This window comes from Cydia pomonella, chromosome 4 (genome assembly GCF_033807575.1).
Source record: "Cydia pomonella isolate Wapato2018A chromosome 4, ilCydPomo1, whole genome shotgun sequence".
In the NCBI taxonomy this organism is placed as follows: Eukaryota; Metazoa; Arthropoda; class Insecta; order Lepidoptera; family Tortricidae; genus Cydia; species Cydia pomonella.
In genome coordinates, this window is record NC_084706.1 from 9,563,268 (window position 1) to 9,579,125 (window position 15,858).

Here is a 15,858-nt window from a genome sequence, read left to right on the forward strand (position 1 = left end):
CTTATATCTCAAAAACGGTGCGTCCTAGCGCAAAACTAATGAAATTTTAGCTCCCCTGTGATACCCCTGTTGACCTTAGGCACGATGATTGACAAAGCAAAAATTTAGAAAATCCTAAGTTTTCCAAAAAAAAAAATTTTAAGTGGTTACAGCATTCATGTAGGTAGTATAGTACCTTGGGGTACACCTATATCTGTTTATTTTTTTATCACCCGCATATCCGGTGGCTGGCGTAATTCAGATGTTGTATAAAACATGTGTTTTATAAAACACGTGGTTATCACGTGATCGTAATCACTAATACAAATATGCAGGAACAGGTAGTTTATCGAAATAAAAGTGTTTGTTCTAAAAATCTGAGTACTTATTGCATTCAAATATATTTTACACAAAACTATGTAAAATATACCAACCTAACTTTACACTCGTGTCCAAATTACTCTAGCACCTTATTTAGCAAAGACTCCTTATATCATATTTGATATAATATGCATTATTAACAGAATATACATGTGAGCGAGTACTTACGGAATTTCGTTATCCCACTGGCTGACTTGTAAACAACCTCGGAAATAATGAACACTTGTTGTGATGAAGATAAATTATATTTCAAGCTACCACTTGTAAACAACCTCAAAAAACAAATCAACACTTTTTGTATTTCCAACTATTTTAATCACAGACGTCCGTTCGGTTCCGTCGCCCGGTCAAGAATGCCCCTGCGCGCCAAGTCACCTCACTCCCGTTTTTTTTTCCGCCATCGGGCATGACGCCACCAGAATAGTCAATGCAGTTACTAATTTCGGTTTAGTTTATTTTCTAAATATAATAGAACCTTACACATAGAAGTTTTTGGGACACAAACGAGTGTTTGAGAAAATGAAACATCGATAAATCTGTTATCGATAAGTCAGTTTGATTGATAATTAAAAGATCTCAATTCTACTTGCTGTAAATTACCGAGAAAATTCAAGACAAATCTTTTTCTATGACATATAGTTAGTACTTTATAATTAACGTAAACTACAGTATACAGTGCCAAAAATAATAGGAAACTACCAACGTTTTTACGTTACGTTTTTTGTATTCCGCGGTAGCTATCTTCTTATACAATGTTAAAAAAAAATCTATAACGTCAAGGTAACATCAATAACAGACATGTCCATATTTCATTTTGTCAATCACTTTATTTTGCTACAAACACTGCTATGTCCTAATAATACGTAACATTTTCTGAAAGCTTACACTAAGGGTAGGTACGTTAAAAATTGATGTAATGTCTGTGAGTGCTACGAGTATAAGGCTGACGCCCGAGTGCTTGTAACTGTCCCGGTCCCACTTTATGAATGAATTCCATTGATAAAAGGGTATGCACTTTTGCAGCTGTATGTACATGTGCAATTGGAGTGACGACATGGTGTCAACTATTGGGCATTAGCAAATCGAGCACGAGGGTGTATATTTTACCATAAAAGTTAATATTCGACTTTTGATTCAGAAACGAGCGTGCTGCGGCCGCGGCTGATCGTTTGGAGAACGTGACGCACACCGTGTCACGGATCCTGGACGGCTACGATATTCGTCTGAGACCAAATTTTGGAGGTAAGAACGGAAATACTAAACTTTGTTGGGAGTTTTCAGTAAATAGTGTCACTACGAAACTGACAGTGATTAACTTTTCGTAACAACTTACGCTAATTTAACATTTACTTGGCCTTACGTCTCTTTGGCCTAAGTAAAAATTGAGAAGCATGAGGTTCTTAATCGGGCATAATCGATAAAATGTTGGTATGGAGTAAATAATGAGTAATCATCGTATTAGGTGAAATCATTATTTTTTACATACCAACTCGTAAAGGCTCTCTTTATCCTTAAAAAACCGACGAGAGAGTTCCATGTTGTCCACAAGACTGGCAAACTAAGTTGATGCAAACTTTGAGTTGATTCCTCACTGGCTGGTAGAATTGACCGATGTTTTTGAATGATCTATATTTAACAGCGATTTATACAACTTTCTCATCAGTGTAAGAGAGGTATGGGCATTGTGAATGTCATCTCGCTTTGTGTGGTAGGGCATAGCACAGCGGATGTCATTCCAGATCTAGAGCAGAGCACAACTGGGGAAACACAACTACAGAAAACTGCAGCCAAATAACACTAGACCCTACTCATAGTGTTGTGTTCCTGCCGGTGAGTAAGGTTGCCAGAGCGCAACGAGGGGGGGGGGGGGATGTTAGGGTCGGCAATGCGCATGTAACTCCTCTGGAGTTGCAGACGTACATAGGCTACGGAGACTGCTTACAATCAGGCGGGCCGTATGCTTCTTTGCCACCGTCGTTGTATAAAAAAAAGGGTATGAACAATCAAGAGAGCCTTTACGAGCTGTTGTGGTGAAAATAACTATTTCCGTATAAAGTACCCGATACATATCATGTCATGCCTGCATCTGCGGAGATCCTATACTACCCTAAAAATAAACGAAGTACGTATAAAGGTTGACGCATTCAGTATTGCTCATATCTCTTGAATATATATAATAAATGACCCCACTGTATCTAACATATCTAGACATGATATTGCGCCTTAAAGTATTACATTAAGGATTTCATAGCTCATTTCCATCAGATACTTATACATATTATTATAAGATCGCGACTGAATAATAAACGTTGAAGCTAACAAGTACTATTCTAGAAAGATAGACACTTATATTACCTGTCGTAATCTAGCAAAATGAGATTCTGTCTCGCTAACGGCGGAAACGTAATCATATCGGCCTACATCCGTGTTGCACGCCAAATACTACCGTTCAGCAAATAGCAACGTATTCGAAATGCATGCTATACGGAACGAGGCAATCTCGCCAAAGCCTTAGACTGCGAGAAAGTTATTGCGGCCTCCGGACCATGAGGATTCAATATAGAATTTACTCCGGTAAACACGGTATGATTTGTCAGAGACTCGCTTGAATGCTCTGCTTCGCAGATGGCAAGTTCGCTGCTGACTGAATTTTATTGCTTCGCAGGCGATCCGTTGTACGTCGGAATGGATTTAACTATCGCGAGCTTCGACGCGATATCTGAAGTGAATATGGTGAGTCTGTCTCGCATCTGTGTGAAAAATAAGCGATCTTCTTTCATCATCTTTTTGTTGATGATTCAGTTTATTTACACTAATATTAAGATGTTAGATAGATATTGTAGTAGCTGAGTTTGTGACGCTATGGTGTCAGCTGTAAGTTGCAAATGTAATACAAATAAATACAATGAAATTCTGAACCTGCGGGAAGTAATTAGATTTTAAACCGTTGTTTTCTATTGACACACATCAAATTTAGTCGTAAACAAAAAAAACTCATATTAAAATGTCGTCTAATAGCATGGTATAAATATGGTCCACATATTAACTTTGATTACTGACGCCCCTATATCTATGTCAGTTATACTTGTTACAATTATTTTCATATAATAAAGCTCTTTTTTTTTTTTTTCTCATACCCAAAATGATTTCAAAGCTTTGTATACATAGTTTACACGAACTTGAATTTAGACATAGTTCAAATAGTTGCGGTAACGCATATTACCTAATATCATTAGTTAATTTTACCGTGGAACTACCTGTTCGTTAGTGTATGTTAGTGCCCATTGAGCACTTGTATGTTGCTTGTTGTGTGGGCGCTTGTATGTACAAGCAAAGTTTAGATAGGTATTGAGACTAAATTAAATTCGCATCTGCTGTTAGAAGTTTTAATTTTTTCGTAAACGGTTAACTTCTTATCCATATATTCACTTGCTATAAAGCATAAATGCGTGAACATTTCATGCCTTCTCAACCTAGTTCTAATCTACAAAACATTAACCTATTTTATCGAAGATTGATTGATAGTGTCGCTTGGAGCATCAATATAAAGTATAAGATAATATACGATAAAATATGGCTAGAGGTGTAGGCATGACAGACTTTGGTTCGCAAGGAGGACCTCAGTGGCTCAACTCTCAAGGCTCGTCCATCATAATTCATTAAGCTTTTAATAGCAGCGAAAAGAGAGCAAGGCTGCGGTCACTTGACATAGTTGGAGGGTCGCTGGTGCCGGAGGCGGAGTGCTGCGTCAGCCAATCGATGGCCGCCACTCGGCTTAGGTCACCGCCCACTCATACTCTAAATGCTAATTTAAAGAATACTGCATATAATAAAGTATGAAAGAAGTATGCTGCTGACGACAAATATAAAGTGCCTGTGCCTCCAATAGGTCTATATGTGGTGTCAGTCCCAAGGGTTGACTGTTCTTGCTCGTGCCATCATTACAACAATTTTTAATTCGGCTTATTTGAACAAACAAGTAAGGAATAAATAGAATTAGGAGTAAGTAGGTAGGATATAATATGCATGTCTATTTAAAATACCGAAATACCGTAAAATCACCCCATTTTAGGCAGAAACTTTTGGGAAAACTTACCTATTGTTTTTGGTGTAGCTTAACGGGCATAAAATTTGCATTAGGTACTCGACCGACCTTCCGAGTTAATTAATTAGATTAAGTACTATGAATTTATAGTTACCTTTTACCAATATCCAAAGAGGTAAAAGAATATTATTAAGAATTAAAATAAAATAATCCTTTATTTCAGATATTGAATAATCCATATACTTCGTTAGTTTATCTTATATACCTAATAACTAAAATAAATCTAATTATAAAAATAAGAAATTAAATTAATATGGCTTGAAAACTGATATTATAAAGTCACCCCTGTATGTACTTCAGAAGCACCCTCTTAACCAAGACGCCCTTCAGCTTAACTTAAAAGAGTCACCTTGTGGGAGTTAGGTACCTATGTTTTTAATAATCAGCCGGTTAAAAAAATAGCTTTTAATATTAAACAGGGAACGTTTAATATTAAATCGACAGCTTTAATTAATAAACAAAAATAACATACCTCCAGATCCACAGTGCAGGCTTCGTCATCTTACAGAAAGCTCATCCACCGTAGGTCACACGCATCGTCAAAAATTAAAGCAAATTAGTGAAATAAGTGATTACCAAAAAAAAAAACATAAATAAAAAAAATAAAAAAAACATAATAAGAATAAAGCAAGCCGAAACGGCGGGCCGGAGGCCGAAGGCCGTAGGCCCGACGTGAGCTTGTCAAGACACTTTTACTATTGGGTCGTGTTTAAGCTCCAACTTCCCTTCAACCCCCAAAGTAACTATATTGCGAAGGCCCGGAGCGTCCCATTGGATCGCCCAAGCACGCGAGGCCGAAGGCCGAGCTGCGAGAGTGCATGCTCGCACGCGGACCATTCCTTGCAAGCAAAAGTACAACTGCTTTACCTTTTCCCTTTGGAAAACATACTTCTTCACTATAACAACAGCATTAACAACAAGACCAAAACAACAACAACATAAACAACAACATTAATAACAACATACGCGAGGCCGAAGGCCGAGCTGCGGGAGTGCGTTCTCGCACGCGGATCATTCGCAAGCAAAAGTCAAACTGCACCACTTCTTCCGTTTGGAAAACAAACTTTTTCACTCAAACAACGGCACCTACAACAACAACTCATCAACAACAACATCAACAAAAGCACCAACTACAAAAACAACAATACCAACAACAGCACCACGCACACCGCGGGGCCCTCGGGCCCCGCGCACCAAACAAAACTCTAGCTATATATAGCTGCAAAGCCTAATCCGGTACGTACCCGGCACAAACGTCCCCAAAATACCGGCAGCGTTCCCGCGTTGAATAGCCAACGATATACGTTGGACTAGGTACGAACCAGACCTAGGATCGCAACCCCTATCCCGCAAGCGTTTACCCAGGGCCCTTACAAAATCCTATGTTTTCTTTTCTTTGCTTTTAATATTGGTTGAAGGTCTTATGTTTCAGGACTACACAATAACGCTGTACTTGAACCAGTACTGGAAAGATGAAAGATTAGGCTTTGGCCTACAGGACGAGGTGCTGACGTTATCGGGAGACTTCGCCGACAAGATTTGGGTGCCTGACACGTTTTTTGCTAATGACAAGAATAGGTAAGATATAAGCTGACAAAGCAATTTCATACGTTTCTGGGTGATCCCAGATTACTTCAGATGTAATAATTCACATATTAGGTAGATGTTTACCCAAATTTCTGTAATTGTACTTATAATGTTTGAGAATTGACTCAGTTTCTCTTTAGGTTAGATCATCAAATACTATCAATTTTTATATTTGTTATTGTAATATAAAGGTACACTTGCAAGAGATCTCTTTGTTTTTTTTTTTTTTCAAATATAAAACATACCACTGACATAAAATTCATACTTAAAAACCGGACAAGTGCAAGTCGGACTTCGGACCCGTCGAGGATTCTGTCCAAATTTAACTTTTTTTTTTACATCTTTATAATTTTTCTGATTTTTCTTGTACTTGTAGTCATAAGACGATATTTCCTACTTGCCAAATTTCATAGTTCAAAGTCAACGGAAAGTATCCTATACAAGTAAATTTGGATTCCCTTGAGAGTGTCGAAAATACTTGCATGACTCCGGAACAAATGTCTGTGCTCATCACACAAATAAATGCCCTTACCGGGATTCGAACCCAAAACCATCGGCTTCATAGGCAGGGTCACTGTCACTACCCACTAGGCCAGACCGGTCGTCCAAATTTAAGTTATATAAGAACCGTGTTCACTATTTCATAATTAGGAATTTTATTATTTATAACCTTTGTAAGATATACATAATATAAATCAACGAAAGCGACGGTTGTTTCAGTTTCCTCCACGACGTGACAGAGCGCAACAAGCTGGTGCGGCTGGGCGGGGACGGGAGCATCACCTACGGCATGCGCTTCACAGCCACCCTGGCCTGCATGATGGACCTGCACTACTACCCGCTCGACTCGCAGAACTGCACCGTCGAGATTGAAAGCTGTGTGACTCTTACACTAGTAACACGTGGCTGCTCACCGCTTCGTGCATCCAGCCTGAAACACGTCATTTATCGCAAATTATTTTTAGATAGCCCTTACGCAAAACGCAAGTTACTGTATCTCTGCGAGGCTTTTCATTCGCACATGACGCCATCGATGGTGGTCTCCGTCTTGTAGTATGATGAAAATAGATTAGTTTTCAAATGATGCCTGTGAAGTAAACCTGGAAGCGTATTCTGATTGCAGTAACCACAGACTTGACATATTAAATTAGACTGCCCCCATAAAACGTAACGAGCTCGAAGATACCGCTGTCCCTTTCTTTCATTAGGGCGACTATAATGTGAAAATTAACTGGATGTTGCCACAGATAACCTAAGCATGCTACCATTTTGGTAAATATACTGAAACAGCCAACATGTCAGTAGAAACAGGCGCGACATTCAAATATTCTATGGGAAGCAATGGGAAGTCAATTATTCGCGCCTACATTTTTTTAATTTGACACCTTTTTCTATTGACAAAGTCGCTGTGCCAGAGTATATAATTGTTATAGATTTTCCCATTTTAATATATTAATTCACTTTAGAATATACAGTGGCAATATGTGGGACTTACCTACATCACATTATAACATGATAAATACATGAATAAAACCTTTTTCAAATATCATGCAACATACTTAACTAACAAACTAACAAAGAAGCTTAATTTTTCCTAAAAGACAAAATTTAGAAAGGGACAGATGTCTCCCTCGTACTTCTCGTTCGGCACGTTTCCTCTTTCCCAAATGAAATTGAATTTCAAGCTAATAGAAAATACAGGATGATTCAGGAGACGTGAGCAGGATCAAGCCTGCATATTCGGTAAATTATCAGCAACTGTTTCGTACCAGTATTTGTGAGATTAACGTTAATTTAATTTTTACTGTTCAAAAAAAAGAGTTTTATTTTATTTACGATATTTATGGTCACCCTCTTTGTTTTATCCATAATAAGTGACAAATTGAGTGTCATCGGAGTGTGGTTACTTTTATAAAATCGTATCTTACTCAAGTGTGACATTTTATTTTCTTCATAATCAAAGTGCTGTCATAACGGTTAAAGAGGTTTTATCTTTCTTAATTAAGTGTTGTAGGGTGTCCATGATTGTAGATAATCAAATTTGTCCTTAAGAAAAAGTTAAATAACAGATAAAAAGCGTGATTGTTTTACTTAAATATGATGGTGAACGATTCATTAACATTTACTGATTGTGTAGGCTTAGTCCAGCTCACGTCTCATGAATCACCCTGTAGAGTGCATTTTATTTATTGACTTTTTTGTCTATTATACTAGCTCCCCTTGTATGAAAACTCCTTGGTAATTGCTTCAACTAGAAATGTCACTTTTGACAGATCAAACTGTTATTGATTATAATCAGAATACGCCTCCTAACGATTCGAATTCGAAACATTAAGCGATTGAATTAGTTTTCTTATGTCACATACAGTTGTTATGTGTGGGGAATAAAAATTGTCTTTCAAGGCATACCTATCTACAGGCTCTCCAGCACGTTCTGTTGGCCAAACAGTAGTACAAAATTTCAAAGAATATAGTGCTAACGAATCAGTACCAGCCGCCTAAAACAAAAATGAAACTAAATTCTAGCCCAAACGTTTTCCCGTCATTCTAGCTAACGAAGACGTGTTAGACTTCTATTATACAGACTTTGACCATTTTCCCGATTGGCCAATTAGCCTTGCATGGCTTGATTTGGTGCTACGTTAACAAATGCTCCATACACACTCTACTCGTATTCTGGCCATTTTACTCGCACTCTTTTTTTCGCGCGCCAGTCACATTTTTTAATTTTAGTTCGCAAATCAACAAGCTTTGATTTTACCAAATCACTTTAATAAACGCCATTTCGTGAGTTTTTTTTAAATAAAGTACGTAATTTATGGAATATTCTTAAAACGTTTTGTTAAATTTGTAGATTACCTACCTACTCTACACGTGAAAAGACTGCAAATATTTCCGAAATAGGCTAGATTAGTATTTTTGGGTAATGAAGGAAAGTATTAAGCAGACGGAATTGTCATGTCTTAAGGTGATCTTTTAATATTAAGTATCTACTCAATACCTAAATACAAATGTATGTACGGTCACAGACTTCAATTGTTGATCCATTTAGGGTTCAAGCTAATCTGGTTGTCAATAATAACGATATCAAATGCGAAGTAAACCCTAACTCAATATTTAAAGTCCGGGATTGTACCTACGTACATATTAACGATGTCCCTTTGAAAATGAAAACGGTGGCTCGATGTACCAAGAGTAGCTCCCAGATACTTGACATATTGGGTCATCTTCTGACAGCGTATGCGTTAACAGCATGCTAACATACCGTTCACGCTACAGATGGGTACACGGTGTCGGACGTGGTGATGTATTGGAAGGAGACGCCAGTACGCGGTGTGGAGGACGCCGAGCTGCCTCAGTTTACAATACTGGGACATGAAACTAATGATAGAATCGTAAGTTATTAAGTTTTTTTTACTTCTTTTATTAAAAAAACGGACACAGTTTGATAGGCCCAGGCCTATATAAAAAAAAAAAAACTGCAATTGAAAATTAGTTATAATACTATTCGTTTTGAAACCTTAAAAAACCATCAAGGTCCTGTCAGCAGTTTATTTATATGAATTAAACATGTAACCTCACTATTAAGTCCAGTTTTAAAAGCATTATAAAATTGCGGAATAATGGAATATCTAACACCATAGACAAATAATATCTAAACTAATTGAAGTGTGTACGTCCTTAAACTAGGTACGTCCAAAATAGAGGTATGGGCATCTCTCTCTTTGTGTGGTAGGGCACAGCGCAGCGGATTTCATTCCAGATCTAGAGCAGAGCCCAACAGGGGAAGTACCTCCACCTTACAGAAGCCAAATAACACTAGACCCTACTCATAGTGTTGTGTTCCTGCCGGTGAGTTAGGTTGCCAGAGCTGTATGAGGGGTAGGGTGAGCTGCGGAGACTGCTTACCATCAGGCGGGCCGTATGCTTGTTTGCCACCGACGTAGTATTTAAAAAAAAGCTATAATTATACGAATTGTTCAACGAAATGCAATGTTCCAGGAGAAGTTAGCAACGGGCGTGTACCAGCGGCTATCGCTGAGTTTTAAACTACGCAGAAACATCGGCTACTTCGTGTTCCAGACTTACTTGCCTTGCATCCTCATTGTAATGCTCTCGTGGGTGTCGTTCTGGATTAATCACGAGGCTACGTCGGCGAGAGTTGCCTTAGGTAAGCTATTTGTTTTAGTTTCTCTACTAAAACTTACGCTATAACACGATACAGTTGTTTTCTTTGATGCAATCAGCATTGCAGACAGCAGTTGCAAAGGAGATCATGCTATTTAGCTGTGTGCCAGCAATATATTGGAGTCAATACAAATGTTCCTATTGTTAATTACACAATTGTAACGAATTTCCTCACAGTAGGTGGGTACCTATTTTAAGTTTCTACTTATCGAGTTTTCTACTTCCAGGTATAACAACGGTACTGACGATGACCACGATAAGCACGGGCGTGCGCTCGAGCCTCCCGCGCATCTCCTACGTGAAGGCCATCGACATATACCTGGTCATGTGCTTCGTGTTCGTGTTCGCCGCGCTGCTCGAGTACGCGGCCGTCAACTACACCTACTGGGGCGCCAGAGCGAGGAAAAGGGCCAAGTTAAAGAAAGGAGAGATGTCAACGAGCACTAGTGTCGAGAAAGACTTGAAATGTTCTGGTGGTAAGCCATTTTGTGCCATTATAGTTCTTAGCAGACATCATATTTTTTACGTTTTACTATATCATATATACCTTTAAACGAGCAATTCTTGTATATATATATATATATATATATATATATATCTATATATATATTTCGGGGATCTCGGAAACGGCTCTAACGATTTCGATGAAATTTTCTATATGGAGGTTTTCGGGGCCGAAAAATCGATCTAGCTAGGTCTTATCTCAGGGAAAACGCGCATTTCTGAGTTTTTATATGTTTTCCGAGCAAAGCTCGGTTTCTCAGATATTGTAGGTAATAAGGGTTGAATAAAAAAGTCTATACGTCTACTAAACGTATACGTGTGTAAGTCTTAACGTTTATAAGTTACAGATCACGTGAATGGTATTTATACTCGTATTTATGTAGACATCTATAGTTAGATTTAGTTTCACAAGCATGAAATTGAATTCGAAACGGCAGTAAAATTAATCAAAACATGCTACCTCCAGGCTCCCGCTCTCCAGAAGAGATCATAGCACTCCGGGAATGCACGAGCTCCGCGGGGCGTGTGTCCCCGCTGCTCGGGCTGCGGTCCAAGCCGCTGCCGGCCGCGGCGGGCGCGCCGCCGTCGCTGCGTCTTCAGCGGGACCACACGCATCTACGTTACCGCACCAGACCGCATTCTAGAAATTCAAAAAGTTTGTAACAAGTATACTATTGCCCTCATAATTCAATTGGCCACTTCATGCACTTCTAGTTAAATGGGTCAAAATGATTTTCGTTGTCTTGTTCATTATCCCCAAAAAATGCGACGGAGTGGAGATTTTTGTATGAGATGAAATATAGTTTCTAATTTTCCTCATGTAAAATATGTATAATCTGCAGCTAGAAAGACATAAGATAGCACTCGATTTTTTTATTTGCTTGATAGAAGATGGACATACAAGCGTGACAGAGTGGTTAGAAACAAGACAACGAGAAGAATGTTTACCCAAATACATACCATAAAGGTGGACTTTAGAATCATCATTCATGGCGCCAATAAAATGACCAAATTGATCAGGGCCCTTATTCGACATGCTAAAAGTGACGTTTCGTGTTGATTTCCATTTGATGTGAGAAATATTGTGACTTGTCGAATTGCTATTATCACCACCTGTCAGTGAACAATATCCACACTAGAGGCGGGGCGTTGTACCGGAATAGTTTTTGGAACAGGTTATTTGTAATAGACTACTTTTAGCTTGTCGAGTATTTAAAAGTACGGACTTTGATTTCTGAAATAAAACAAATATGAAACTTTTATCACCTCGTACCTCCATTCTTACCGTTACTTTAGGTAAAATAAAATTTTGTTAACAGATGGTCGTCTGGGTGTCTGTTGTATCTAAAAATAATGTAATAATATATAACAAAAATATGACAATAGATTCATAGCCTTCACTCAAAACGTCACCATATTTCCGACCCTTACCGAAATAATAAGTCGATATTTGTATAAATAATCCTTATTTGTAAGACGCCTAAGCACGGCAAATACGTAAACTGCCTATTGGGGGTCATACTCGTAAAACTGGTATTTTAGACGTACTTTTGGTACGAGTAACAGAGACGTACTTTTGGTACGCAGTCCCAGCTCTAGTCAGGATTCTAGTTGTCAAATATAAGCGTGTCGAATACGTATTAGTTAACTGTCAAATGAAATTAGATCAACGGTAGACTTTTTTGTCGATGGGTATGGCTGCCATGTTTGGATTTATGACATTTAAAAGGGGATCCTAAGGCAGAGAGTAGTTTTACCTGTACGATTTTGATTCTTCTACTGGACGCAAGATGGAGTTAGCTGCCAAATTCCGATCAGGCTGACGCAACTAGGAAGAAAAAAGTTTTGTATGGAATTTGTTTCGCAAATCATTGCCAACGAAGAAAAAGAAAACGTCAGTGCTATTTATTCTGTCAAGTTTACATCAAGTCTACTGTCAGCCTAATTGCTTTGTTTGTTTTGAAGGCTTCAATGTTTTGTTCGGGTATTTCGTGTAATTTCTTTATTATTTAGTGCAAAAATCGAAAATAGTCAACCGTGATCAGAGCAAAGAGCGAGTTTGTTACAATGCCAGCGAGAAAACGGTTTACTAAGTGTGAAATATGTGGCAAGCGAGCCACTCGAGAAAATCACGAAAAAAAGGGATTTTATGGCGAAATTTCCCTTGGATGAAGACTGGTAAGTATTGCTTTAGATACTTTTGACCTTATTTTGGGTCAGCAGGCTATAAACACATCGAAAATTAGATATTTTACATTATTTTTCGTTGTGAACTAGGGATGTACTATAACTATCGATAACTAGTTTTATTTGTATATCAGTGTAAATAATTAAATTAAATATGTGAAATTTCCTTAGAACTAGCATGCAATATGACCATAATTAATTCGTCGAAGATTAATAATGCATAAATTATCTATTACTTATGCATTAATGGTCATTAGTTAACATATTTTTTTTATCTAGTGATTATTTAATATATTAACCTAAAATGTAAGAAAATTAATCTCTGTTTTTATGATAAATAAAAAAATATTATAGGACATTATTACACAAACTGACTTAGTACTAAAGTATGAATGGCATGTGTTGTGGGTACTTAGACAACGATATATATATATATATATATATATACCCACAACACATGCCATTCATACTTTAGTACTAAGTCAGTTTGTGCAATAATGTATATATATATGTACATAGACCTAATTTATAAGTATTTATAAATACATAGAAAATACCCATGTCTCAGGAACAAATATTCATGCTCATCACACTAATAAATGCCCGTTCCAGGATTTGAACCTGGGACCATCGGCTTCATAGGCAGGGTCGCTGCCAACAAGGCCAGACCCGTTCTCATGATTAACAGACATATAAATACATAAAAAGTTAAAGCATTGATATAGGGTTGTTGATAACTGGATGCCGAAAAACATGATTTATAGATGCATATTAGCGCGAAATAATCAGTTGATCATCTCATTAGCAAACACATGGAATATAAACTGTAGATAAAGTCATGCTTTTCCAAGGCTGTATGTTTTCAGATGCATGCAGTGGGCCAAATTTGTTGGGAACGAAGACCTGATACATTTTCCCATAGAAAAGTTACATTTATTCAAACATGTATGTGCACATAATTATGAAAATCAAGCATTTAATAAAATAAAAAAACACGACTTAAAAACTGTATTAAAATAATTCGGGTCCACATTAAGCCCGACCAGATAGTAGTCCAATTAAGAACTATCCACTATATAACATACAACTTAAATGTGGACTCGATGCTAACCTGATTTCGAGTACAAAATTTGTAGACAGGAGCCTATGTTTCAACCCTCCCCATTTTATCGATATCGATAAGAATCGTAAGCGTGTAGCGTACTACACTATTTAAATCGCTTATGTTGGTACTATGGTTCTTTGACGGTTCTTTGTCGTACATTTTGGTAATGATTTGCGAAACAAACTGATTCCACTCGCTAGTATGGAAGTCCCGTCTCTTAAAACGTAGTGATTATATGCTCTTTGACAATGACATGCAGTTGCGTCGATGTAGATCTATCATAAAACGTACATGTGACGCATGTGACAATTGTCCAGGATGAAAGAACTATCTTGACAATTAACATAAAGCAATACAATACCACAAAATGTCAACAAGAAAACAGATTTATTATAAAAATACAAATTATATACAAAGCTTCATTTTAAAACCAATGGTCGTGGGTTCTAACCCCGGCTCTTAACAATGTGCATCTTGTAACATGTACCGATTGCTTTACAGTAAAGTAAAATATATATTTATCATGAGGAAGATGGAGTAGCCCCAATAAGGTATATTTTCCCCTCTGGGTTAGAAGGTCAGATAGTAGTGAGACAGGGAGATATAGTGAAGAATGCGGAAAAACAAGCATTTATTGTGTTGTTAGGCTAGTTCTTTTTTTCAAAATTTGAAAACGAACGCAACAGCATGCTCAAAGCCCCCTGTGAGTCAGAATCTGTTAAATTCAGGCTTAAGACGAAACAGGAGCTGAGCCCGTACACAAATTTGAGATTTTTAGGTAAAAGGTAAAAAATATCGCCGTCGCGCTGACGAGTGTGCCACCCCGTACCTAGCTAGAGACTATCCCTTGTGTGTGTACCAACAAACCAAATTTTAGACAAATATGATACGTCTTCTTCTTCTTTGTCGTTGTACTCTTTGCAGAGCGTCGTGGTCAACTGCTGATATCAGGCGCAGATGTTGCTTGCCGTACGATTTCTCGCCATTTTTCGCGGTTGGGGGCCATTCTGGCAAATGCGTTCAGGGGACCCTTCATGGCAGATTTGATTTGGTCAGTCCATCGCATAGGTGGCCTTTTGCGCGGTCTTTTTCCGTTTGCTCTACCCTGCACCACTAGACGCTCTATGGAGTCGTTGTTCCTCCTCGAGACGTGACCGAAAAAACTGAGTATGCGGGTCTTTACGAGAGTCGAAAGGCGCTGCTTGATACGGAGTTCTTTAAGGATGGAGACATTAGTCCGAAACTCGGTCCAGGATATCCCCAGCATTTTCCTCCAGCACCATATTTCTAGGGCGTCTATCGTCTTTTCCTCTGTCTTTCGGATAGTCCAGGTCTCCGCAGCGTGTAAGAATATAGGAAAAACGACGGCCCGTACAAGTCGAACCTTCGTGGTGTTTGTGACGTTTCGGTGATACGTAGCCTATACGTAAAAACTAGCCAAGACAAATCTTTTATAATTTCAGGATTTTCTACACAGCACAGAACATGGGACCCATATAGATCTCAATTCCGTTGTCGGCGAATCAACAACGACTCATATTCTTAATATTGAACTTAACTGGCTCTCATTTCACATTTATGTTTTAAATTAATTATAGGCATAGACATACCATATCATATTATAAGTACAAAGTTTCAGAGCAATCTAGCAAGTCATTTTAAAATGAGAGCGTAACTACATTTGTATGGAGAACCGAATTTGCTGCGGACGCACTATGTAGCATAATCGGATTAGGACCAACCTCGAAATCTCTGTAACAGTCATGAAATTTATTATGTATATAAATTAAAGGCCCCTTTTTCATGGCCAAACCATTTAACA

At 38.0% G+C, this 15,858-nt stretch overlaps 1 protein-coding gene across 3 annotated transcripts in view; it reads left to right on the forward strand.

The window, feature by feature from the left end:
- The window catches only part of LOC133517042 (gamma-aminobutyric acid receptor subunit beta-like), a 41,241-nt gene that overhangs the window by 15,817 nt on the left and 9,566 nt on the right, over window positions 1-15,858 (forward strand). The window contains exons 2-9 of one of the 3 annotated variants that reach the window (XM_061850168.1): window positions 1,499-1,602; window positions 3,026-3,093; window positions 5,898-6,043; window positions 6,773-6,930; window positions 9,332-9,447; window positions 10,055-10,223; window positions 10,468-10,716; window positions 11,211-11,399. In XM_061850168.1, coding sequence (XP_061706152.1) covers window positions 1,499-1,602; window positions 3,026-3,093; window positions 5,898-6,043; window positions 6,773-6,930; window positions 9,332-9,447; window positions 10,055-10,223; window positions 10,468-10,716; window positions 11,211-11,399 — 1,199 coding nt within the window. Of the gene's footprint in view, window positions 1-846; window positions 1,603-3,025; window positions 3,094-5,897; window positions 6,044-6,772; window positions 6,931-9,331; window positions 9,448-10,054; window positions 10,224-10,467; window positions 10,717-11,210; window positions 11,400-15,858 lie in introns of all 3 variants that reach the window. The other 2 variants (XM_061850169.1, XM_061850170.1) reach the window with 2 other exon arrangements.